General features: G+C 44.0%; 1 protein-coding gene across 3 annotated transcripts in view; it reads left to right on the top strand.

Moving 5' to 3' along the window:
* Positions 1 to 9,796: 9,796 nt before the first annotated feature.
* The window catches only part of MAT2B (methionine adenosyltransferase 2 non-catalytic beta subunit), a 31,794-nt gene continuing 15,289 nt past the window's right edge, over positions 9,797 to 26,301 (top strand). For 2 of the 3 annotated variants that reach the window (XM_075274770.1, XM_075274769.1), the window contains exon 1: positions 25,680 to 25,833. In XM_075274770.1, coding sequence (XP_075130871.1) covers positions 25,771 to 25,833 — 63 coding nt within the window. In that variant the 5' untranslated portion in view covers positions 25,680 to 25,770. Of the gene's footprint in view, positions 9,910 to 25,679; positions 25,834 to 26,301 lie in introns of those variants that run through there. The other variant, XM_075274771.1, reaches the window with a different exon arrangement.

Genomic DNA, 26,301 nt, shown 5'->3' with positions numbered 1-26,301 from the left:
ATGTTGTGGGAAAAAAATTCCCTCCCAACTCCAGAACTGGCAGTCAGTACAAGATCCTGGACCAACTATAGTTTAACACTCCTCTTACGGTAGAGAACAGTATGGAACATGAGCTCCAGCAGCCTATACATATTTGGACTTGGGGTAGGCCTACATTCCCACCATGCAGTTGTACGATCAATAGTTATTTCTTTACAGTTTAGTATAAAGTTAAATGACCATGGGCTATAGTGACCTAGTAGATGATGTTGGCTGAAGACTACCTATAAACTACTGTGTTGATCCAAAGGGAGGCCAAAAAAAACCCCATAAGGCCAATACCAATAGCCCCATGTTAGTGGAAAAAATTCTTTCCCGACTCCAGTACGGCAGTCAGTATAAGACCCTGGAACAACTTGACTAGAGTTACCATTAGGACTGGGGACAGCCAACACAACAGCCAAAAAAGTGGCCGAGCTGAAACATTGCGGATACAGACTGGGGATCAGAATAACTGGTTACATGAACGTGACCACCTATGTGGCAGTAATACATGCATTCTCTATAGTAGGTTGAACTAGTGGTGGGCCGACATTCTCACCAGTAACACAATGACAGACACCCAAACCCATCAGGATCTGCTCTCAAGTAGAACTGGCAGGCATAGCTCTCTATAAGACCCGCCAAGGCATAATCTGTAAGAACGACCGGCCGCTGACTCTATAAGAACTGCCAGGCACAGCTCTCTCTATAAGAACGGCCACCTTCAGGGTTTCCACAGTGTCCAACAGGAAAAGCTAAGAGCAAGTAAAAGGGGAAAACCTACCATGTAAATCCAGCCAGTCTGCAGCACACCTCTCCTTGCCGCCATTCTCCTCTTGCACACCTGGCCTCCATTTGCTACAACAGATGTATGTAAGGCTTCCAAATTAGTAGGCCACGTCCCCTCACCGTGCTAGTGGTAACATTACAGTGCAGTAATATCTTGTTACTTACATGAGACGTCTTCCCACATTTCCCGTCTTTTTCTTTTGAACCCCCACGACCACTTCTTCCAGCTGTGACTTGACTCAGTAAAGTTTGCAACACACACATCTTTGACTCCTCACTTCTCAACACACCTGACCCCCACATATATATATCACACACACAGCGTTGCTATGCCAGGGCCCCAGGGAGGGCGGCATTTTTGTTTACCTAAGCCAGTCCAGGACAAGCTGTCCTGGACTGGCTTTGAACCGAGCGGTGGATTGGGGAGGCCACTGGAGCAGCGCTGCTTCAGCAGCCTCCCCTCACGCTCAGTCAGAGAGCAGGTCCTCTCCGTGCCTGCGAACGCCGCTAAGCCCCGCCCCTTCGCTTAGCCCCACCCCTCCATGCCGCCACGTCCCCTCCGCCCCACCCTCTCCTCCCGGAGGAGCGGCTTTCTGTCGTTCGCCTCGGGTGGCGAAAGGGGCAGGTTCACCCCTGCACACACACACACACTAGCCTCTGCCCGCGACTTCATCTGCATGTTTGTGTCGATTATCCACCTATATTCAGCGAATTGCTCCTGCCGATGATCTGACTGCTCTGGCGTTTCGGCCCTGCTACATCTCTGCATATGGACAGCATACTCAGCTGTGCTACATCTCTGATTATGCAAGGCATACCCAGTTCTGCTACATCTCTGCATACTCAGCTATGCATCTCTTTCCTACAGGATTTGTCTTTACGGCATTCACTGTGCAGCTAAAATGTCATGTCACCTGTATTCTATGTTTCGATACGATTCTGAGGATACCAAATTTCTATGGTTTTATTTATATTTAAATTTAACCCCTTGACAAAAATCCAAAACTGTGCCAAAAATTATTTTCCTAAAAGCCGCCGTATTCTAACACCTGTAACTTTTTTATACTTCCATGTACCATTTTGGGGAATTGATTTTGCTTTGATCACTTTTTATTCAAAGTTTTATCAGAGGCAAAACAGTGAAAAAACATCTAGTATTTATCTTCTCTCTTAAGGATAGGGGATAAATACTTGAAAAATCACTCTTAAAGTTTCATACTTACCTCTGCTAGCCGGCCAGTGTAGCGGTCTTGGACTGGAGACCACGCAGGAACGCATAACACACATGCGGGCCTGAGCTTACGTGGCCACATCACCCGGCATGTGATGGAGCAGGGGCGGGCAGAGAGCATGGAGGCCTGCTGCTGACTATGGGCGGCCGCTGGAGCAGCGCTGCTGCTGATAGGTGAGTGGTGAAGCAGCGCTGTCTCCAGGGCCGCGCCCCAAGCCATCTCTCTCCTCCCCTACCGAAAACACTAAGCCAGCTTAGGACAGGTCGCACATACCTTTTTTTTTTTTAAAGCAGCCTGTACAGAACAATATTTGTGTCCAAAGTTAACGGTGGAAAACGTTTCAATGTTGGAATATTTGCCGAAGGAAACTTACCACGTATTGCTTGTTCTTGTTCACCCAGGAGGTCCTGTAAGATGTTAACTGCATCCTGTTCAGTTTCAGTTGGAAAAGCAGTAGTAGGCGCTCCCTGGTGAAACATTTTCTTAAAAATAATTTAAATGCAAGTCCTTGATCATAGAAAAGAGATCTCAACATTTCATATTGTGATTGTCTCTCAGAGAGGTTTGTTACCTGCAATGCATCTTTAGCCCTTGTATTCTCCATTTCGGTCATCAAAGTCTGATGTTTCTGTCTCTTTTGTGCACCATCCGATAGATTCTGTTTCCGCTTCTATTGGTGGGACATCTGCTCTCCATTTACACCTGAAACCTTGTAAGACTTATGTGTCACATGACACCGGTGACACAATTTGTCCATTTTTACTTAGGGGTGTACTCACTTTTGTTGCCAGGGGTTTAGACATTAATGGTTGTGTGCTGAGTAATTTTGATGGCACACCAAATGTACACTGTTATACAAGCTGTACACTGACTACTTTAGATTGTCAAAGTGATGACAGCCATTATACTACATGTGTGGGCATTGATGGAGACATTTTAGGGAGTGTGAGGGCACTGATGGGACCATTATACTGAGCGTAAAATCCATTATACTACATGTGGTGGCACTGAGGGGGCCATTATACTATGTGTGGGTGCAATTACAGAGCCATTACACTGAGTGTGAGGGCCATTATACTACATGTGAGGGCATTGATGGGGACATTTTAGGGAGTGTTGGGGCACTGATGGGCAGGGTCGGACTGGGGTGTCTAGGGCCCACCAGTGGAATTGTTTCTAGGGGCCCACCACCAGGACCCTGCAGACCAGCGATAACGAGACAGGGAAGCTAAAGGTAATACCATCTCGGGAGCCATGCTGCTCACCTGCCATACAATGTGCAACAACATACTACCTAAACCTACTGCTACACTCTGTATGGAAAGTGAACAGCGCAGCTCCTAGAAATGTTACCATTACCTGTAGCCACACTGTCCTGGAACAGCTGATCTGTAGAGGTCCTGGCTGTTGTATCATCACAGATGTAATATTGACGGCCTATCCTAAGGACAGACCATCAATATTATAAAGATGGATCAATCCTTTAAAGATTTGTCCAGGAATTGGAGTAACCCATGTGCCGGGACGGAGGTGTAAAATAAAAAAATAAATAAAAAGCGCCTTCACCTGTCCCCATTGCTCCATTGTCCGCCACCAGTGTCCATTTAGTCTTGTGCCGGCACCTCCTTGCTGGGAGTCCTGCACCTCATGGGACCACTGAAACCAATTAGATACAGGATTTCCAGAAATAAGGCCATGAGACTGAACAGACACAGGCAGGAGGATAACGGGGTGCTGGGGACAAAAGCTCAATGAAAAACATTGCGTCTCACTGTTGTGCCTAATCCTTAAAAGAGGACCTTTCACCATTTGGGGCACATAATACACCGCTAGAAAGCCGACAGTGTGCTGAATTCAGTGCAGCTTTCCCGTTCTGTGCCCCGGGTGAAGAGCTATCGGTGCCAGTACCATAGCTCTTCACTGTCAGAAGGGCGTTTCCGACAGTCAATCAGTAACGCCCTTCCTCACAGTAGCGTCTATTGCGCTGTACTGTTGTGAGGGGGCTTTGCTTACCGCCTAGTGATGATGCTGAGCGGTGAGGAACGCTACCTCCCCCCAGTACACGTCTATGGACGAGCATTATCAGGAGGGGAGGGGGCGTTCCTCCCCGATCTCATAGTACAGCACAATAGCCGCTGCTGGGAAGAAGGACGATCCTGATTGACTGTCAGAAATGCCCTTCTGACAGTGAAGAGCTACAGTACCGAGACCGATAGCTCTTCACCCGGGGCACAGAACAGGAAAGGTGCACTGAATTCAGCGCACTGTCTGCTTTATAGCGGTATATAAAACCGCATGTGCCCCAGGAGGTGAAAGGTCCTCTTTAACATCTCAATATACTGTACATTACACTGTAAGGATAAGACCCAACACAGCGTCCCACAGCCAAAAAGCGCTGCAGGAAAAACCTCGGCGGCAACATACGGCTCGTTCACATCAGCGTTGTGAACTCCGTACTTCAGGTTTCCGTTTCCTGCCAAAAAACAGAGGCAGGATACGGAAACCTGCAGGAGTCTCTCTCACCCATTCATTTGAATGGGTGAGAGAGATGTCCGGCCGTGAGCGGTGGTGAGCGTTTTAGGCTCTCCGCCACGAAACCGGGTTTTATAATCCGAACACAGAGTCGGACATGCAGTACTCTGTGTCCGGATAAAAAAATCCGGTTTCGCGGCGGAGAGCCTAAAACGCTCACCGCCGCGCACGGCCGGACCCAGTCTGAGCTTTCCGACTTCTGCCATGCAGAAGACGGAAAGCTCAGAACGGACAGGAGAACGCTAGTGTGAACCTAGCATAATCAGTTTAGCATAATCATTATTCAGTGCTTTTTGCAGAAACTCCACAGAGGTTTGCTCTGAGGACTTTCTGCTTCCATTATACCTATAGGGACACTGTAGGTGTTTCTGTAGGTATAAGTACTGCGATTTCCAAAAACTGCAACAGTTACCTACACACTCATACATATACATTCATATATACTCACACACACTATATATATATATATATATATATATATATATATATATATATATATATATATAATTAGCATAGCATATACACATTTATATACATTGATATACCATATATACTATATACTGTATACTCGCATATATACATACACTCACACATTATTATAGCATACTGTATATACACACACATACCTGTATACAAACATACAGTCCTCACACAGTATACAAGACACATGCTTTAACCCTTAAGTACTATCATGGTGTCTATCATAATGATATGTGTAGGTAGTGTTGTATGATAGACACCATGATAGGACTTAAGGGTTAAACAAATGTACACATATACATATTAAACATTACATTTTACCAAAAAAAAAAAATATATATATACTTACATTTGTGAAGCAGCAGCAGCAGCAGCAGACTCCTCTGTCCCCACACAGGCCGATGTAAGCGATGACTCACTCTGAAGAGGAGGGGGAGGGGGGAAAGTCCGGGCTTGCAGAGAGATCGCTTCCTAAAATTGCAGGGAGAGCTGCTGCCCCTGGTGTGCTCCCCATGTATGAATAAAGAAGCACGGCTGCCGGCAGTTTCCCAGGGCCCCGACACTTACACAGAGGGGCCTCCTGCCAGGGGTATACTATATTAATAGGGAAAGTATAGCTATGGCAGGAGGCCCCTCTGTGTAAGTGTCGAAGCCCTGGGAAACTGCCGGCAGCCGTGCTTCTTTATTCATTACAGCGCTGCCTGCAGCCTGGGGCCCCGAGCTTACCGATCGGGCCCCTGCCACTAGCAGTGCTCAGTTTATCAATGCAAATGCACTAGACAGGGGTCCGAACCAGCCCCTGACATCCCGATCGGGCCCCTGACCAGTGCTTCTGCATTGAGGAAATCAGTCAAGGCTCGGGTCCTACCGGGGGATTCCCTGGTTCCCCGGCAGGCCAGTCCGACCCTGCTGATGGGGCCATTATACTGAGTGTGAGGGCCATTATAATACATTTGGAGGAACTGAGGAGGACTTTATATAATTGTTAACAAAGGCCCAAAATAAAGCCTTTTTTTAATAACATTTTCAGTGATCACTACTTTCAGGGTACTCAGTTTGACGTTTTTACTGAACTAAATGAGTGACTGATACAGCAGGAGCAAGGACCTTGTCTGGAAGGACTGACAATCTACAGAGAAATACTTAACATAGTTATATAGTAGATGAGGTTGGATGAAGACATCAGTCCATCAAGTCCAACCTATAACCCTACAATCCCTACAGTGTTGATCCAGGGAAAGGCAAAAAAACCCAATGAGGCTCATGCCAATTGCCATATTTCAGGGGGAAAAATTCCTTCCTGACTCCAAATCTGGCAGTCAGTATAAAACCCTGGATCAACGTGTCCTTAAAATCTAGAGTCCATAACCCGTTATATTTTTCAAGAAAGGCATCCAGGCCCACTTTGAACTTGTTCAGTGAATCCGCCATCACCACTTCCTGGGGCAGAGAGTTCCAGAGCCTCGTTGTTCTTACTGTGAAGAATCTCCTTCTATGTTTCTGGTGAAACCTTCTCTCCTCCAGACGTAGAGGATCTCCTCTTGTCACTGTCACTGGCCTAGGAGTAAAAATATCATTAGAAAGTTCTTTGTATTGTCCCTTCATGTATTTATACATTGTTATTAGATCTCCCCGTAGACGTCTTTCCTCTAAACTGAATAACCCCAAGATTGTTAATCTATCCTTGTACTCCATTCCACCCATTCCCTTAATCATTTTGGTTGCCCGTCTTTGCACTTTTTCAAGTTCACTTATGTCTTTCTTGTATATCGGGGCCCAAAATTGCGCACAATATTCTAAGTGTGGCCGTACCAGTGATTTGTATAGAGGCATAACTATGTCCTTGTCATGAGAATCTAGACCTCTTTTGATGCATCCCATAATTTTATTTGCCTTGGCAGCAGCTGCCTGACACTGGTCACTAAAGGTAAGCTTGCTGTCCACCAAAATCCCCAAGTCTTTTTCATTGGCAGGCTTATTCAGTAATTTACTATTACCGTATATACTTGAGTATAAGCCGACCCGAGTATAAGCCGACCCCCCTAATTTTAACACAAAAAACTGGGAAAACTTATTGACTCGAGTATGAGCCTAGGGGAGAAATGCAGCAGCTACTGGAAAATTTCAAAAATTAAAATGGTTTTTGGGTGCAGTAGATGCTGGGGAAGGGGAGGGGGTGTTTTGGTTGTCCGTCTGCCTCTTCCCTGAGCTTGAGGACTGTTTTTATTCCCCCCACGCGGAATTCAGCCTGGCTGAATATAGGGTATCTGCACTGCTCCTATTAACCCCTTCCTGAACGAACAGGAGCACTGCAGATCCCCTATATTCAGTAGACAGTAGCACTTTCAGACACAGGGATACCTAATGTGTTTGTGTTTCACAGTCATTTTCTACTTTTATATGTATTCTAGGGAAAGGAGGGATTTAGAACTTTTATTTATTTAATTTTTTTATTATATTTTTCAAAGCTTCTTTCTTTTTTCACTATTTTATGGGAGATTCTATACATTACTATTGTGGCTGGTCGTAGACCCCTCTCCCCCTCCAAAGAATTTTTTTTTTTTTTTTTTTGCTTGACTTGAGTATAAGCCGAGGGGGGCTTTTTCAGCACAAAAACTGTGATTAAAAATTTGGCTTATACTCGAGTATATATGGTAAGTACATAATCATACATTTTATTACGCCGACCAAAATGCATTACCTTACATTTGTCAACATTAAAATTCATTTGCCAAGTCTCTGCCCATGCTTCCAGTTTCCTTAGATCCCCTTGTAATATTCTACTATTCTCCTCATTTTTGATTGCCTTACAAAGTTTAGTATCATCTGCAAATATGGACACCCTGCTTTGTAAACCCTCTACCAGGTCATTAATAAAGATATTAAACAAGAGAGGACCTAATACTGACCCCTGCGGCACCCCACTGGTGACTGTGACCCAGTCTGAATATTTACCATTAATAAGTACCCTCTGTTTCCCATCAGTGAGCCAATTGCTAACCCAAATGCAAATGTTTTCCCCCAGTCCCAACATTCTCATTTTGCATGCCAACCTTTTATGTGGTACAATATCAAAAGCCTTTGAAAAGTCCAGATACACCACGTCCACTGCATTACCCATGTCCAGATACACCACGTCCACTGCATTACCCATGTCCAGGTACACCACGTCCACTGCATTACCCATGTCCAGATACACCACATCCACTGCATTACCTATGTCTAGATACACCACGTCCACTACATTACCCATGTCCAGATACACCACATCCACTGCATTACCTATGTCCAGATACACCACGTCTACTGCATTACCCATGTCCAGTCTTGAACTGACCTCCTCATAGAAGCTGATCAGATTAGTCTGACAGGACCGATTCCTCATAAACCCATGCTGATTGGGTGTTAGAAGATTATTTACATTGAGATACTCCAGGATAGCATCTCTTAGAAAGCCCTCAAATATCTTTCCCAACACAGAAGTCAAACTTACTGGCCTATAGTTTCCAGGTTCATTTTTACACCCCTTTTTGAAAATTGGCACCACATTTGCTATGCGCCAATCCTGTGGAACAGACCCAGTCATTACTGAATCCTTAAATATTAGATACAAGGGTCTATCTATGACTGTGCTTAATTCCCTCAGAATTTGTGGGTGTATTCCATCTGGATAAGGTGATTTCTCTATTGTAGTGTTTTGAAGGTGGCGCTGCACTTTTTCTTGGGTTAAGCAGGTGACATTTAATTAAGAGTTGACATTACCCCTAATCATGTTGCTGGCCAATGGATTTTCTGTAGAGAAGAAGGCATTTAATAGTTGTGCTTTTTCCTCATCCTCCTCCACCATTACACCCAGATTATTTTTAAGAGTGCCCACATTGTCAGTTTTTATTCTCTTATTATTTATGTAATTGAAGAATAATTTTGGATTACTTTTACTTTCCTTGGCAATTTTTCTCTCAGCCTCAATCTTCACCTCTTTTATTTGTCTTTTACACAATTTATTTTTCTCCTTATAGTTTTTTAATGCTGTGTCACTACTTTCATGTTTTAGTACTTTAAATGCTTCCTTTTTATCCCTCATTGCATTCTGTACTGTTTTAGTCAGCCATATTGGTTTTCTATGATTTCTGGCCCGCTTATTCCCATAAGGTATATGTTTTTGAGTGCTCCTATTTAGAATGTTTTTGAAGATGTCCCATTTAGTTTGTGTTCCCGTCACTTTGAGTACATTGTCCCAGTTTATGCTGCTAAGCTTCTCTCTCAGCTGGTTAAAATTGGCCTTCCTGAAGTTTAGTGTTTTTGTACCCCCTCTAATGAACATTTTCCTAATTTGTACAAGAAAACTTATTATGTTATGGTCACTATTACCCAGATGTCCCCCAACCTCCATCATATAACGAAATAATAATAGATATATTTATTTTTATATCATATGATTAAAAAATGAAAACATTATTTAAAAACACAAAATAAACAGTGTTACTGTATCTAGCAAAGCTTTCACATATAGCACACTGCAGTTGCAGTCATTTCAAAGCCCCTCCTCCTTACATTAGAAGAATTACATCAGCTCTAGGGTTGCAAAGATTTTGCTCGCATATAACTTCTTTAAATCTGTTGCTTGCTGGATCTTATTTAGCCAATGTGTAATAGGAATAGTAATAGCTAAGCTCTATCACCGGCTGTGTGCAAAGGGCAGCTGGTGCTTCCTCTCTCCCTCCTCCTCCTCCCATGTGCTCAGTCCTGAAAGACAAAGACTGAAGCCGGAATCTACAATTTTCTCAGCGTTCTCTCTGTGTTGTGAATAGTACAGAGCTGCAAAATGCCCGAAATGTTGATGGAAGTAGAAGAGGTAAGATGTGAGCACTAGAGATTTTATTGGGATGTCTTTTCTTTATAGTATATAGAAAAGTGTAGATGGTTGCACTGGGTGATGACATCCTGCAGTTATGGACCAGCCATGTATTTGATTAGGCTTTTCCTATACATACTGTAGACTCTGTAATGTTTCCACACAGTCGCTGGATGGATCTATAGTAACAACTTGATAGAAATGGGTAAAATAATGTGAGGACACAAATGCTGTGACTTCATAAAATATTTATAATATATAGAACACCATGTAATGGATTTGTCACTAAGTATGTGTTTTGCGGTCTGTAATATATATATATATATATATATATATATATATATATATATATACATTGTATACTGTATAAAATGTTTGTTATTATATCTGGTACAATACCCTATGATATCTTTATACTTACCTTAGAGCTGATGCCATTTTAACTACTCAAGTTAACTTATTAAAGCAATCCTTTGCCAGAGAGAAATGGTGTCTGAAAGCATGAGATTGGGTACCACGTTTACATATAATATAATAATAATAATAATAATATATATATATATATATATATATATATATATATATATATATGTATATTATAAATCCTATCCCAATTCTAGTTTGGGGGTCAGAACATAGAACCATCATGCTATTACATGAATATGCAGATATGAGAACACTTCCTGTGTCAAGACATAAGGAAGTGACTAATGTTAATTGTTACACAATCCCTTCTTTCTAAAATAAGATGTAACACCAAGGCAAATGAATTAATACGCCTCCAAAACAAAAAAAAATGGTCAAAGAAAAAACGAATATTTATTCAAAATTTACATTATATCACAATACATAGTAGTTAAAAAAAGACATAGGCCTCAAAGATAATAGCCCCTCAACTAGAGATGCATACACTAGGGACTAACTACACTACATATGATCATACCTAGAATCAAGGAATAAATCCAACACATGAAATTCAAAAATGTAGACAATGTGTGTATATACAATATATATATATATATATATATATATATATATAGAGAGAGAGAGAGAGAGAGAGAGAGAGAGAGAGAGAGAGAGAGAGAGAGATGCTGTGATAGCCATAATCTCTACTGCACAATATAAATACATATATCCACCAGCTAGCTCACAGACATACAATTCAATAGCCCCAAAATTTTATGCAAATGCTTATAGGCAACAACTATACCTGTGGCCATAGTGACAGTTAACAATAGTAGGCAGTGGTCCCCAGGAACAGATGGTCCCAGTGTTGAGGAGTTACCTCAACGCGTTTCACCTTACAGGCTTCCTTAGAAGGTGTGTCTAAATGTGCTACAGGAGGGTTTTTGTACATGTTGTGTGAAATAGGTGATAAAACTCATCTGGGATGAGAGAGTGCCAACGCATGTCGCCTTGATGGCATCGGATGACCCGCAATGCGCATGCGCGAATATGACACTGTGTGTACAAATGACATAAGGAGTTATGTGATCACTAATGCATAGCCAGATCAAAGAGTGAGTGCATGCGCGTCAAGTTTACTTCATCCCAGCTTTTTATGCGTGTCAGAGATACAAGGGAGGGCAAACCCATCATTTAGCCCATGAATAAACTGTGACCAAATCTATGTAACATATATATACATATATATATATATATATATATATATATATATATATATATATATTGTAAGCCGATGGCTGGTCAGGTAATGAAAGTTGTCTGCTGAGCATTTTGGTAAATGCTCAGTATCGGGCTGGATTTTTAGAAATGGCAGGTAGGTTGGTAGTGGGACCTGTCATTCCACCCCCCTCCAGTCCACACTTTGGGTATGTTCCGGCAGCGACTCAGCTGCAGAGAATCTGCTCATCAAGGAGGCTTAAGAAGCCAGCTCCAGCAGCAGACTTTTGGCAGAGCTTGGCTGGAGAGCTGACAGAGAGGTCATATTTTTGGAGCTGTGTCCTGAATGATTCTACTAGCTTTTGGATTTCTGTTATTCTAGGTCAGGTAACCTATTCTGTGTCTAGTTAGAGCCTAGCCGGGCAGGGATTTATTTTTGTATTGTTTTCCTTTTGTTGCTGCACTACCTTTTTGAGTGAAAATAAACTCTACCTTTGTTTTGGACTAATGAAACTGGACTTGTGTGTCTGTGCCACCGCACCTACCAACCCCAGACCCTGACAATATATATCTATATGTGTGTGTGTGTTACCGGCAATGTATGAAATCTGGCCAATATTTTCTGCTTCCACATCTCTCAACACACAGAAAAGGACTGCTTACGGTGGGTTCACACCTGCGTTCATGTCTCCGTTCTATGGTTTCCGTCTTCTGCATGGCAGAAGACGGAAACCACAGACCGGGTCCGGCCGTGAGCGGCGGTGAGCGTTTTAGGCTCTCCGCCGCGAAACCGGATTTTTTTATCCGGACACAGAGTAGTGCATGTCCGACTCTGTGTCCGGATTATAAAACCCGGTTTCGTGGCGGAGAGCGCAAAACGCTCACTGCCGCGCACGGCCGGACAGCTTTCTCAGCCATTCAAATGAATGGGTGAGAGAGACTCCTGCAGGTTTCAGTCTCCTGCTTGTGTTTTAGGCAGGAAACGGAAACCTAAGTACGGAGTGCCGGGCCGCAGATGTGAACGAGCCCTTAGCTACTCACTTGTCACAATAGTGCACTGTCCCATCAAGGGAGTCCCAGAAGTAAAGACCAGTATTAGTGGGGTAATGGTGGAATATCACTAGTTTAATATTGTTACCGTATATACTTGAGTAGAAGCCAAATTTTTCAGCACAGTTTTTGTGCTGAAAAAGCCCCCCTTGGCTTATACTCGAGGCAAGCAAAAATAGAAAAATATTTTATTTTTTTTTTTATTTTTTTTGGGGGGGAGGGGGGGGGGGTCTATGACCAGCCACAACAGTATTGTATAGAATCTCCCATAAAATAGTGAGAAAAAAAAAAGCTTTAAAAAAATAAAGAAAATGAAAGTTTTAAATCCCTCCTTTCCCTAGAATACATAGAAAAGTAGAAAATTACTGTGAAACACATACACATTAGGTATCCCTGTGTCTGAAAGTGCCTGGTCTCCTGAATATATGGGGATCTGCAGTGCTCCTGTTCCGTCGGGAAGGGGTTAATAGGAGCACTGCAGATACCCTATATTCAGCCAGGCTGAATTCCAAGTGGGGAAAAATAACTCAGTCCTCAAGGGAAGGGGCAGAAAGACAACCAAAACACCCCCTCCCCTTTCCCAGCACCCAAAAACTCGACCATTTTAATTTTTGAAATTTTCCACTAGCTGCTGCATTTCCCCCCCTCGGCTTATACTCGAGTCAATAAGTTTTCCCAGTTCTTGGTGGTAAAATTAGGGGCCTCGGCTTATATTCGGGTTGGCTTATACGGTAATTCTTATTGTCAAACATTTAATATCAGGTAACTGAATCTTGATGGGGATTCATCATTCTGGATTAAAGAGTTTATCCAAGGACTTTACCTTATTTCCTTCAGGCTTTGCTCAAGCTGGACCAGGAGGTAACCTGAGCTATGGGCCTAGCAGACTATAGTAAAGCCTATCCCATAGCACTGTGAGAACTGGAGAGGACGGAGGTGAAGCAATCTGGGTAATAGGAGCTGGTTCTGGTCATATGAACTGGGATCAGAACCAGCTGAGAACACACAGGTCAAGCATCAACAAATGACTGGAAGAAGTAAAGTCCTTGGACAACCGCTTTAAATATCAACTAAGTGACACCGTTTTTTTTCCTAAATAATATGGAACCCTAGTATAATTTGGGATGAAAACCATACTAAAATCATTTAAGAATATGTATTTTTGCTGCAATTTTGAGAATATAATATATCTCAAGAGAAACAAAAAAGAATGAATAGGACTACTAAAAGCTGATGATCGGTATACATAAGTCATAAAAAAAATTTGAAAGTGAAAATTCTCATCCAGATATTGAATATTCATCAGACTGTTTAATCATTTATACAAAGGTTGAAATAATGTGAACTGCACCCACAGCTCGCTCTCTGCCAGTGTCTTTAAGAGATGTCATTTGCAGCAAATATGTATATTCATCTAATACTGTAGGTCACCCTAGAAAATTGAGACATTGACAAAATGAGGGACTGGAATCATACAGGAGCCTGTAGGAAATGGAAACAGGAGGAGTCAAATCCTCTGATATATTTCGGTAAACCTATTATCCGCAGTAAAGCAGATTGAGAAAGCATTCATTTCAAGGAAATAAGATCTGACATACTTAAAGAGGACCTTTCATGGGTTTGGGCACAGGCAGTTCTATATACTGCTGAAAAGCCGACAGTGCGCTGAATTGAGCGCACTGTCAGCTTTCACGATCTGTGCCCCGGGTGAAGAGCTATTGGTGCCGGTACCGTAGCTCTTCATCGTCAGAAGGGCGTTCCTGACAGTCTGTCAGGAACGTCCTCAATCACAGCAGCGCCTATCGCGCTGTACAGTGTGAGCGGGGAGGAACGCCCCCTCCCTCTGCTCACAGTGTTCATCCATAGACCATGGCCGATGTCATCCGTGTGCCGCAGTCCTATAAATAATAATAAATTGGAGCCACAGAGGCGCAGCCATGAAACTGGACAGGAATAATACCGGTCCTGAATTTTTCAGGGTCATGTGTATGGGTCTGCAGAAATGAATGGAAAAACCTGGATAGCCCGGATAGCACACTAACATAGCACATGGTCGTGTTCAAGGCACTTAAGTTTTAAGGTCAGCATGATCTAGACACACTAACTATGTTGGCATTCTCCGTCTAGAAGCTCATAATACAGAGATACTCATCTACACTGCAACAAAGCAAGCCTTGCCATCTAGATTCTAGCAATTGTGAAATTTAGCTGGCTGACAATCTCATGTACAGTCCATTTCACCCCATACACATTGCCCAGTATGGTAACCAAGACATGTTAAAGAGGACCTTTCATTTCCTCATGCACATGTGGTTATATATACTGCTAGAAAGCCGACCGTGCACTGAATTCAGAGCACTGTCGGCTTTCCCGTTATGTGCCCCAGTGCTGTTACAACAGTACCGACCTCTGCCCACTGTCAAAAGGGCGTTGCTGACAGTCTGTGAGGACCGCCTCCCCCTCGACAGTACTTGTCTGTAGCCCTGTACTTTCAGAGGGGGCGTTTCTTACCGCCCAGCCATAACACTAACTTGTGAGGAACCCCCCCCCCCCCCCGACATTGCTTGTACTATACTAGTACTGGGAGCGTTCTTCACAGCTTTGTGTTATCACTGGGAGGTAAGGAGCGCCCCCTCTGACAGTACAGCGATATGGACGAGTTCTGTCAGCACGGGCGTTCCTCACAGCCCAGCTAGACTGTCAGGAACTCCCTTCTGACAGTGGGCAGAGATCGGTAACGGCAGTGATATCTCCAGCCCGGGGACACATAACGGGAAAGCTGAATTCAGTGCACTGTCGGCTCTCTAGGCGATATATAAAACTGCATGTGCCTGAAGACATGAAAGACCCTCTTTAAAGGTTGGACACTTACCTGTTTGCTCATTTCAGGATCTTTACAACTTTACCAGGCGAAAAGTAAAATGGGGGATATTGACTGTCCATAGAAATACATGCTAAGTTTGGCTTAAAGGAAGTTCAGGGTGATATCCGACTTGATATATCGGTATAGTTTTTGGTGCTGGTTCAAACAGAGAAGTGCAAAATACAATGGGGCACATTTATTCAGCTACTTGTTCCTTTTTTGGCATAAATTGCGCCTTTTTTGAGTCTTTTTCTACCTGCAAAGTTGTTTTTATTGTCATACTGCAATACCGTGTTTGTCCTGCTGAGACGCTTAGCGTATAAACGTTACCTGTGAAATGTTATTCCTCCCAGATAGTTAAAGGTATCATCAATAAGATGTAAACACATATAGATCCATTAGTGGTCTACAGACCGTAAGTAAATCAATTAAATGTGTATTACTAATCTAAGATATGATTTTTAATTGTGGATTAAGGGTTAAAAAACTGACCTATTTGCTATGCATCCAAAAGAGGATCCAGCAAATCCCCTGTCAACATGCCCTGAATTTATATTGTGTGGAGTCCTGACTAAAGATGGTGACACACGGCTGTAGATGATATAACTGCAACATCGATTCATTGCAGCTTCATATCATTACAGGCTGGTCGGTTTCGTTGTTACAAACTCATGTGACACCACCTTTAGGTGTTATTCACACACAGGGGTGAACCATGGCTTTCTGTGACGTCATCCCAACTGGTTTGCACTTAGTATGACCATACTTTATGTTCCAACAGGACAATGACGCCATGTGTTGTGTGGAGGGTCAAAAAAGAAAGGAGGGTTGTATAGCATGTGGGGGCCAAATAAAGGGATTTTTTGATATGTCAATGGGAGGGTGTGTTCTAATTTGGGGGGGCCCATCACTCACCCAAAGATATCCAAGTGTTTTTTCTTTTCTTTGCCTTTCTTTAGATGACCTCAGACAGCAGAGAGGCTAGGTTCACCCCTGTATGAGAAGATAACCCAGTCACAATAAGGAAATAATTGCTGGGTTTCCGAAAGTTCCTGTATTCACAGCTGTATCTTTCCCATCCTTTGTATATGAATAAAACAGTTATTTACATGAAAATGGGGCTCCGAAGCTGAATACCGGAGGCATATTTGGAAACTGTAGAAAAGAGTCCCTTTAAACCCCAGAAGGCCTGCCATGACTGCACATAGTCTAATAGAAGTAGACCTCACTCATAGTATATAACACATCTGACATGTAATATTTTGGTAGCATGTTTTTCTGTTAAGGTTGGTTCACACAGAGGAATTTGCTGAGGATTTGAGGGCAGATTGTACCCCCGAATCTGCAGCAGATTCCACGTAGATACTGAAAAAAATATGCGCCTGCTTGATCTTGCTGTGGAAACCGCAGCTTGAGACTCCCGACTGTTTAGGTCCATTCATCTGAACCTAATCAGCAAGCAAAAAGCTTTGGCACCCCGTCGCAGGTAGCCCATGCGGGGAAACCAATGGTGGAAAATGAAATTGTCTTCTTTTTCTATCATGTAAACTTACCCTCAGTTGTATAGTATTTGGATGTTTTTCCCATGTTTATTGCACATGGTTCAGATCAGCTCCAGGTATCCATTCTTGTCTGTCAGAGCACCAGAAGAATGGAGAAACGGACTCCAAAAACAGCAGACACCAATGGAGAAACTGAGTACAATGGGGTCTATAGGGTGTCTATCAGATGCCCATTCTTTTTAACTGCAATCACTGGGTGAAATTGTCAGACTTGCAGCACTTTTTCATCTGGCGATTTTTAGACGGATCAGGACACCTGCCACAAATGTGAGTCCAGCTGGAGAGTTACATGTCCTTTTATTGGTCAGGAAACTAAAGCATAACCTTCCCAATACCTGTTGAATACATTTTTGTATCTGTTTATAAAATTGCAGTATCGATATAGATTGTTCTGTTAGCACAGGTCTGTGGCCCAGTCGGTGGGGCGGCGGGCCTGCCTCAGTCTTCACTGGATACTTAGCAACGTGGCCTAGAGCAATGGTAACTTGCAAACTATTGGGTAGTACAGCGTCCTGTAGCTGCTAAGGACGCCGCGCCACCCAGTAGTTTACATGTTATCATAGCAATGTGGCCTAGCGCGTAGTATCCAGCCTCGGTGTCTAGCGATTTGCCAGGTCCGCTCAGATGCTTATGTCACGCCTGCCTGCCCTGCAGAGCATGTCAGCGGAGAGCCTTCCTGTCCACACGGTGGAGTCAGGGACGTAACTACCATAGAGGCAGCAGAGGCGGCTGCCACAGGGCCTGGGTCATTAGGGGGCCCGGTGACAGCCACTACCGCTGCGTTTTTTTTTTTTTTTAAATTGGCCGTTACGGGCACTATTTACTTGCCAATCCTGGACATAATACTGTGTGCAGGGGCCACTATTGGGTATAATACTGTGTGCAGGGGCCACTATGGGGACATAATACTGTGTGCAGGGGCCACTATTGGGTATAATACTGTGTGCAGAGGCCAGTAAGGGACATAATACTGTGTGCAGGGGCCACTATGGGGGATAATACTGTGTGCAGGAGCCACTAATGGACATAATACTGTGTGCAGGGGCCAGTAAGGGACATAATACTGTGTGCAGGGGCCACTATTGGGTATAATACTGTGTGCAGGGGCCACTATTGGGTATAATACTGTGTGTGCAGGGGCCACTATGGGGCATAATACTGTGTGCAGAGGCCAGTAAGGGACATAATACTGTATGCAGGGGCCACTATGGGGTATAATACTGTGTGCAGGGGCCACTATGGGGGATAATACTGTGTGCAGGAGCCACTAAGGGACATAATACTGTGTGCAGGGGCCACTAATGGACAAAATACTGTGTGCAGGGCTTACTAAGGGACATAATAGAGTGTGGAGGAGGGGGTCGGTCGAGGTCTTCGGCGTCGGTTGGGGGGGGGGGGCCATGTCAAAAGTTCGCCACAGGGCCCCGCCATTCCTAGTTACTCCACTAGGTAGAGTCTACCTATAACCCCGCCCCCTGCCCCACACCGCCAGGCCATAGAAAGATGGTCTTGCTTGAAGCCAGTCCTTGGTGCAAAAAAAGGTTGGGGACCACTAGACACTTTCTATATTGTAATGAGCCACTTACATCTGTGGTTGCTTTGGCCTTAGATCTGATAACTTTATCATTGACGTAACATAAGACTGTAGAAAACGCAGCGAATTCAGTTCATGTGTTTGCATCCTTGCTTGTAACGTGCATTGTCACAACCATTCAACTCAGAACAAAACATTTGATGAGATTATTGTTTTGTTTGCTGAATATTCCTCCGGGGAAACCTTAAAGCTTTCCTCTTTATCTTAATACTCCTTGGTGACCATCTCGTACAATAAGAGACAAGCTACTTTATCTTCAGACAGGTCATCCTTTCGGCTAATGGAAATAAAATTGTACAATTTCCTCAATACTGCTTGCACCAACCAGCAGGCAGGCGTAATAGAATTCAGCCTCCCTCCTCTATATAATTCAGCTGTGCGCTGCTCACCATGACTGACTACATTTCCTTAGAGAAAGTATCGCTGCTACATCTGAGATGTTGATGTTCTGTGGTCTATGTCCTCAGATCTTCAGAATCCGCCAACAGGTACCGGTCTCTTTCATATGCGTTTCTATTGCCTTTGGATTCCGCGATATTCCGGGAATGGTTTTATAAGATGTAAGATATCTTCTAGGTGAGAAATGAAGGAGCACAAATAGCATGCATTTCTTTTCATTGTTTTGGGATCATTAGGAGACATTAAAGGAGTATTTTGGTTAAAGGGGCATTCGCATGGTGCATTGGCTTTTAGTACAGTTTCTTAATTTTAGAGGTGAAGCATTTTTCGTAACATGTTCCACCTGCACAATAAAAAAAACTCATCAAAATGCATGCAAATTTTTCAACTGCACTATGCGAATGCACCCTAAGGGTGCATGCACACTACGTAACGCCGGGCGTGTATGAGAGCCGTACACGCCGGCGTTACAGCAGACTGCCGAACACTTCCCATTCACTTCAATGGGAGCGCTCGTAACAGCGGCGTTTACGAGCGCTCCCATTGAAGTGAATGGGAAGTGTTCGGCAGTCTGCTGTAACGCCGGCGTGTACGGCTCTCATACACGCCCGGCGTTACGTAGTGTGAATGCACCCTTACTATATGATTTACAAAGATTCCATGCCCCCATCTGAATGTAGACACCGGTCGGGCATTTGCACTTGTATTCCATTTATTCTCTCAGGCAACACGTATGTGATCAGCCACTTCATTTATACAATATGGGGGTACTCATGATCGCTGGGGGCGACTCAGTCTAGTGGATAGAGGTTAACGTAAAATGACTATAATAATCCTTTGCAGGGTATATTAGAATGTTGCCGCCATATTGTAGGTTTTCTAGGAATTTTCATCAAATCATGCCAAAAACCACAATAGCAGCTCAGGGTGTGAATACGCGCTTACAATCCAGTCTATTCTGGATATACCCAAGTACTGATTAACTTGACTTATATCTAAAGTTTACAGACTTAAATGAGCCATGTTATTTATTATGTCTGCTGGTCTTGCCAAATCTCGTCCCAATACCACACCCTTATTAACCAACTCATGACCAGGGCTTTGGTTGTTTCTACATTGTCATTTACTTCTTGAAATTCTCTATAATTAGCTTCTAGTGTCCCAAAAGAAAAATAAACCAATAACTTTGAATAGTACATAATAATTATAGATGTGTTTAGGGTTTATATTTTGAGTACTATTATTATCATTATTAATAAATAATACCTCGTTATACACAACTTTGCATGAATGGTTAAAGTTAAAAGAATAAACTTTGTAATTTATCTTATCAAAGAAATAGGTTTTCCTCTCCTCTTTTGAGGTAGTTACTTTCTACATATTAGTCTATGAAGAGAGGATCAGTAGGATTAAAGAGTCTGCTAAAAAAAACACTCAAATAATTGCTGCTGTTACATTCTACTGTTCAGTGCGCTTTTAACACTGCTAGGTTGTAGATAAGAGGTCTGTGTGTGAAGCTGAATCTTATGAAAACAAGCAGACAGCAGAAATTTGGAGCGGATTCTGAAATTTGAGGTGGATTCTGCGTCACAATCACTTCCACATTCCGTCTTGGATCTGCCTCCCACTGTATTCAATGGGAGGCAGAGACTGAAGAAGGACACTGAAAAAAGCCTCAAATTTAGGCCCATTCATCTGAGACTAATCAGTGAAGCCGAGGGCCGAAAAGCGAAGAGAAATTTGAAGACGTCCACCTAAAATTCACCACCACACACCTTACTCCTGGCTCAATATAAGCTCTAGCACTACTGGTACAGACATTCCTATATTGCCTCCCTCAGGGCATCTGATTTCCTGTCTCCATGCTAATGCTCGATGAATGGTTTTCATACGTAACATTACAGCATTAAATATTGTTTGATACTGAAACTATATACCACATATATGAATCTCAACATGCTTTTTGTGAAACGTATGTTGTGGTGCTGGTCACTTTGGTCACGGAGGCCATTCTCTCTGGCTGGTCAGTAATTGTTGATATCTTCTATACTTCGTGTAGGACAATTATTTGCGCATGTTGATTACGTATGTAATGTTTTGGATACTTTGTATGGATGAATTTATTTACTTTGGGATTTATTCATGAATTGTGGGTTCTGGCCTTGATTATTAGATATCCCTGTGTAAGGGGACGTTCACACTTGCGCCCGTCCTATTCCTCAGAGAAACTGCATAGGGGACGGCTTTTGAACGTGTTTTTTTTTTTTTTTTTTAAAGCAAACTGCTGGTGTCCGTATGCAGCCTCTCCGCGGGGAAACTGATTTTTATTTTTTTTTTGATGGACACAAAGTCCTGCATATCCAACTTTGTGTCCATGCAAAAAAAAAAAAAAAAAAACTGTTTCCATGCAGAGAGGCTGCATACAGACATGTTCCTGGCAGGATTCAAACCCAGGATTCCAGTACTGCAAGGCTAACCACTGAGCCACCGTGTTGCCCCCAGTTGCTCCAAATTTTTATGCTCCACAATATTGTAATATGATAGCACAAACATGATAAGACAAGGCCAGGTGAGATTACAGCATATCTCCCTGGTACTATCTCTCAAAGAAAGAAGGGAGGAAGGAGACTGTATTACAGCAGTATAGCAGTTTTAATGGGAACATTTTATTTTATCTATTTTTTTTATTATATCTATTATTTTATTTACTTAATTTTTATACTTTTTTCCCACAATTTTGTAAAAGTTTTTTTTATTGACAAAAATAAATAAATAGAGGGTTGCTGTTCAATGTCAACGTACAAATGATATGAATTTACTAGAACACCTAAAACATAACCTTTGTTAAGGAAAGCATTCCCAATCTAAAAACCCACGTGGGATATTAAATAGAAAAGTGTCCACACTGCATACCCGGTCAAAATAACCACCGCTTGTGATATAAGAGTATTCACATGGGTAATGCAGCAGAAACACCATATCATGGAGGGTAAAATATCTAATTTACCCTTATTAGCATGTGATGGTGAGTAATCCCTCTCTTTACCATTTATGGCTTCACCATCACCACTTACAAATACACTCCCATGGAATATAGCAGCCACTCCTAGTCAATGATGTTCATCATCAACTGAACATATTGAGGTGAGCATTCCACTATGCTTCCCATGAAAGGGTTAATCTAACAGCACATCTAAGGCCTGGTTCACATCTGCGTTTGGGAAGTCCGATTAGGGACTCCCCAAACGATAACCTATACGCATAGTTAAGTGGTTATTTTGTGTTGCTCTATGAAGCCATTACCTTTTTGAATTGTGTATGTGCATTAGGTTTCTTCTGACCCTGGATCAGCAGTGGTGGCAGCGTGAATTTGGGGGTGCATGGACTGTGTGGGGTGAGATTTATGCTCAGTTTGCAGCCCGAGAGAAGGGTGAGTGCAGAATCGAGTTGAGTGACTTGACCATGAACCGCCACACCCGTGTCACATACTTTAAGACGGCACGCATGTGACAAAGAGACACTTACCCATTCATTTCAGGGGGCCATGCACACTACTGTTGTTTTTTGCAAGCCCGAGACAAAAAATAAACATAAACATAGGTGCTGGGGCCGGTTTGTTTTCATCTTTCTCCTTGTAATCTCCATTGCTATGTCTTAGTTTCTGTTGCATATGGCTATACATATTTGTAACTTACCCTGATATTTATTCACAGCATTGTCTCTCCTATATATAACTTTATACCATTGGGGATGTTCAGGTTGAGTATATCTACAGTATACAGGCTCAGCACTCCCTTATGTAACATCGGATGTCGTCTCTCTCTCTGTGTAATATTTTGTCTTCACTGCTGTTGAATCTTTTTAAGGGCTCGTTCACATCTGTGCCCGGTCTCCATTCTGCAGGTTTCCGTTTCCTGCATAAAACAGAGGCAGGAGATGGAAACCTGCAGGAGTCTTTCTCACCCATTCATTTGAATGGGTTTGAAAGATGTCCGGCTGTGAGCGTTTTATGCTCTCCGCTGCGAAACCTTTCTTTTTTTACAATCGGACGCAGAGTTGGACATGTAGTACTGTGTTCGGTTTTAAAAAAACGCTTTCGCGGCAGAGAGCATAAAATGCTCACCGCCGCTCATGGCCGGACCCGCTCTGACCGCTTTCTGCCTTCGGCATGTAGAAGACGGAAAGCTGAGAACAGAGACCTGAACACTAGTGTGAACCTAGCGTTACTATGTTTGGTTTAAATAAAGTATGATTTTTTTTTTTTAAATGATTATTACTGTGTGGGTATAGGAATTTCGCTACTGCTTTGGCTTTTCTGTCCACAGACCATGGTTATTGTGCTTATATATGGCCTTGTTTCTATAGGTTTACTACTTGATCCTAAGAGCCAGCTATATAATAGTATGTAGAGATGAGCAAACCTCATGAGGTTCGTCCAACACAAGCTGGCAGTGCTATTGTTATACTCTACTGCTACTGGCGTCAGGGGCCCGGCCAAATTTAAAAATGGGGGGGGCCCGGTTTTGGCCCGCCACCGTGTGCCGGCCCCCTGGCGCCGGCAGCAGTCATTGTATGTCCTGTTTCAACTCAGATCTGCGTCCAGAGGACGCAGATCTGAGTTGAACACATACGCGGCTGAAGCCGCTGCCGCCTCTCTCGCTGACACAGCCTCTCTCGCTGACACATATGCGGCTGAGCCGGAACCCGGCTCAGCCGCATATGTGTCAGCGAGAGAGGCAGCAGCGGCAAAGCGAGGAGCTGACAAAGGTGAGCTCCTCGCTTCACCGCTGCCGCCGGCTACCCGGCAGTGTAGACGCGATGTGATGACGTCACATCGCGTCTACAACTGTGCGCCAGTAAGAAAGAGAGGCGCGCAGAGAGCAGCGGGGGAACGAAGGAGAAGGTAAGTGTAATGTGGAACGTGAAACTGGGGGCAGATGAAGGAGAGGACGGCATGACACTGGGGGCAGAGATGGGGGGACATGAATCTGGGGGCAGAGATGGAGGGATATGAATCTGGGGGCAGAGATGTGGGGACATGAATCTGTGGGCAGAAATGGAGGGGACATGAATCTGGGGGCAGAGATGAAGGGTGTATATGAAGCTGGGGGAGAGACGGAGGGGGGACATATAATTTACGGGTGACTGTAGGGGGATTATACAGTGTGCGGGCAAATGGAAAATTAATGAGTGGGCGAAGTCAACATAACAGTGGGTGGGGCTAAATTTCCCACGGCGCGCAAAGAGCGCCGCACATTTTGTCCCTTTTTTGGTTCTTCAAAAGTTGGGAGGTATGGGTACAGGGGGCAATGGAAAGATGTTAGAAGGTGGACAGGGGGGGATTGTTGGGGCATCGGTTGTGCGGCACTGCGGAGAGGGAATTGGGGCAATAATATATAATATACAAGTTTTTAGCTGGAGAACTACAAAGCGCACAATGCCTCTAAAGGTATGTGTGCTTTGTATTAATAATGATGTAGGCTATGTTACTAGCATAGCAGCCTGTTTGGGGGTGGGACTTTCACTTTAAAGGAGTGTTCACATTGTGTTTTTGGCCTCCCTTGCCGGGATACGTTGGTAACCAGTCACAATCAGCTCCCCACTTATCCCTGCACGGAGAACTGCAGGCCCCCCTTTTTTTTAATGGCCAGTTCTTCGTGCAGGGATAAGTTGACAGCTGATTCTGACTGGTTACCAATGTATCCCGGCAAGGGAGGCCAAAAATGCAATGTGAAAAAGCCCTGAGGATTTATTAAGAGGGCCCTTATAGATGGTGTTGGCTCTCTATAGGCGCTGTCACACGTAGCAGATTGTACCTGCAAATAGAATCTGATTAAGCCTTGTAATGCTGCTAAATAAAGGGAAGTGTAATACAGATTTGGTATGTCGCAAAATAAAGTAGTTTTAAAATGGGGGGGGGGGGCAGACACTTAGGCTGTATGGGGCCCCAAAATTCCTAATGGTGGCCCTGCTCTGGGGTCTCTTCTGTACAGTAAGTGAAGGCTCAGGAGAGGTGAAGACAAATAACAAATAGTTATACACATCTGCCTTATCTCTCCTGGGAATCCTCGCAGTGTCCTGCCATCCTCTGGCTGATCACATGCCCTGGGGTCACCACTGAGGATTGTGATTGGACCTCAGCGGGTTACATGGGGCCTCCGTGAGTCACATGGGGCATTCCAAATGGGTCAAGGCTGGGCCCAATTATAGGGCTCTGGCTGACATCACATGCCCTGTGGTGACCGCTAAGGATTGTGATTGGACCATAGCGGGTCACATGGGGCATGCCAACTGGGTCAAAGCCGGGCCTAATGGCTAACATCACACGCCCGGGGTCACCGCTGAGGCCTGTGATTGGACCCAGTGTGAGGAAGTTGCTGTGCCTAATATGGCAGCTGAGGTTCAATCACAACTCTCAGTGTTGTGACTTAGGCCTGAAGAGGACGCTGCAAGGATGCCAGGAAAGGTAAGGCAGGTGAGTATAATATAACTATTTGATAATTCCCCCCTCAGTCCCCAGAGCACAGGTCCAGGCACACAGCAGCGTCACCTCCATCCCCCATATCCAGCAGTCTCCCCTCCCTCACACTGCCCTCTACAGTCCGAGCCGCACCACACAGGCGCCCGCCCAGCACAGTCCTGCATCACGTGACTTCCAGTGTCACATGACGCGTACACGTCACAGGGTGCTTATGCTTACCGAGCTGTCGCTTCCCCTACAGCAGTAAGTGAAAGCCCGGGAGTGGGAGGAGCAGTCACTGTGCAGCGCTATGGAGGGGAGACAGCCCGATTATAAGATCCGATTTCGGCCCGGTTGGGTAGAGGTTGTGAAGGTGAGTGCACGCCCGGGCCTCGGTGCTCATCGCTGCGGTGTAATAGAAGGCTACGGCTCATACTATGTACAGTGCAGGGGTGAGGAGAGCAGTGCTGCAGCCGCCCTGCTACCTGTAGTGAGGGGCCGATGTCAACCCCGCCCTCTGGGATATGGTTGTGGCTGGTGCTGTGCAGGATGTTATGTCTGATCATAGTGCTGTGTGTGACATGGTGTGTGCTGTACTATGTATAGACCTGATATACATGGTGTGTGCTGTACTGTGAGGAGACCTGGTATACATGGTGTGTGCTGTACTGTGTATAGACCTGATATACACGGTGTGTGCTGTACTGTGAGGAGACCTGGTATACATGGTGTCTCCTGTACTGTGTATAGACCTGATATACACGGTGTGTGCTGTACTGTGAGGAGACCTGATATACACGGTGTGTGCTGTACTGTGAGTAGACCTGATATACACGGTGTG

The sequence above is a fragment of the Leptodactylus fuscus genome, chromosome 5, assembly GCF_031893055.1.
Source record: "Leptodactylus fuscus isolate aLepFus1 chromosome 5, aLepFus1.hap2, whole genome shotgun sequence".
Classification (NCBI taxonomy): domain Eukaryota; kingdom Metazoa; phylum Chordata; class Amphibia; order Anura; family Leptodactylidae; genus Leptodactylus; species Leptodactylus fuscus.
Note: the sequence above shows the minus strand (reverse complement) of the source record. Positions and strands in the feature narration are given on the sequence as shown.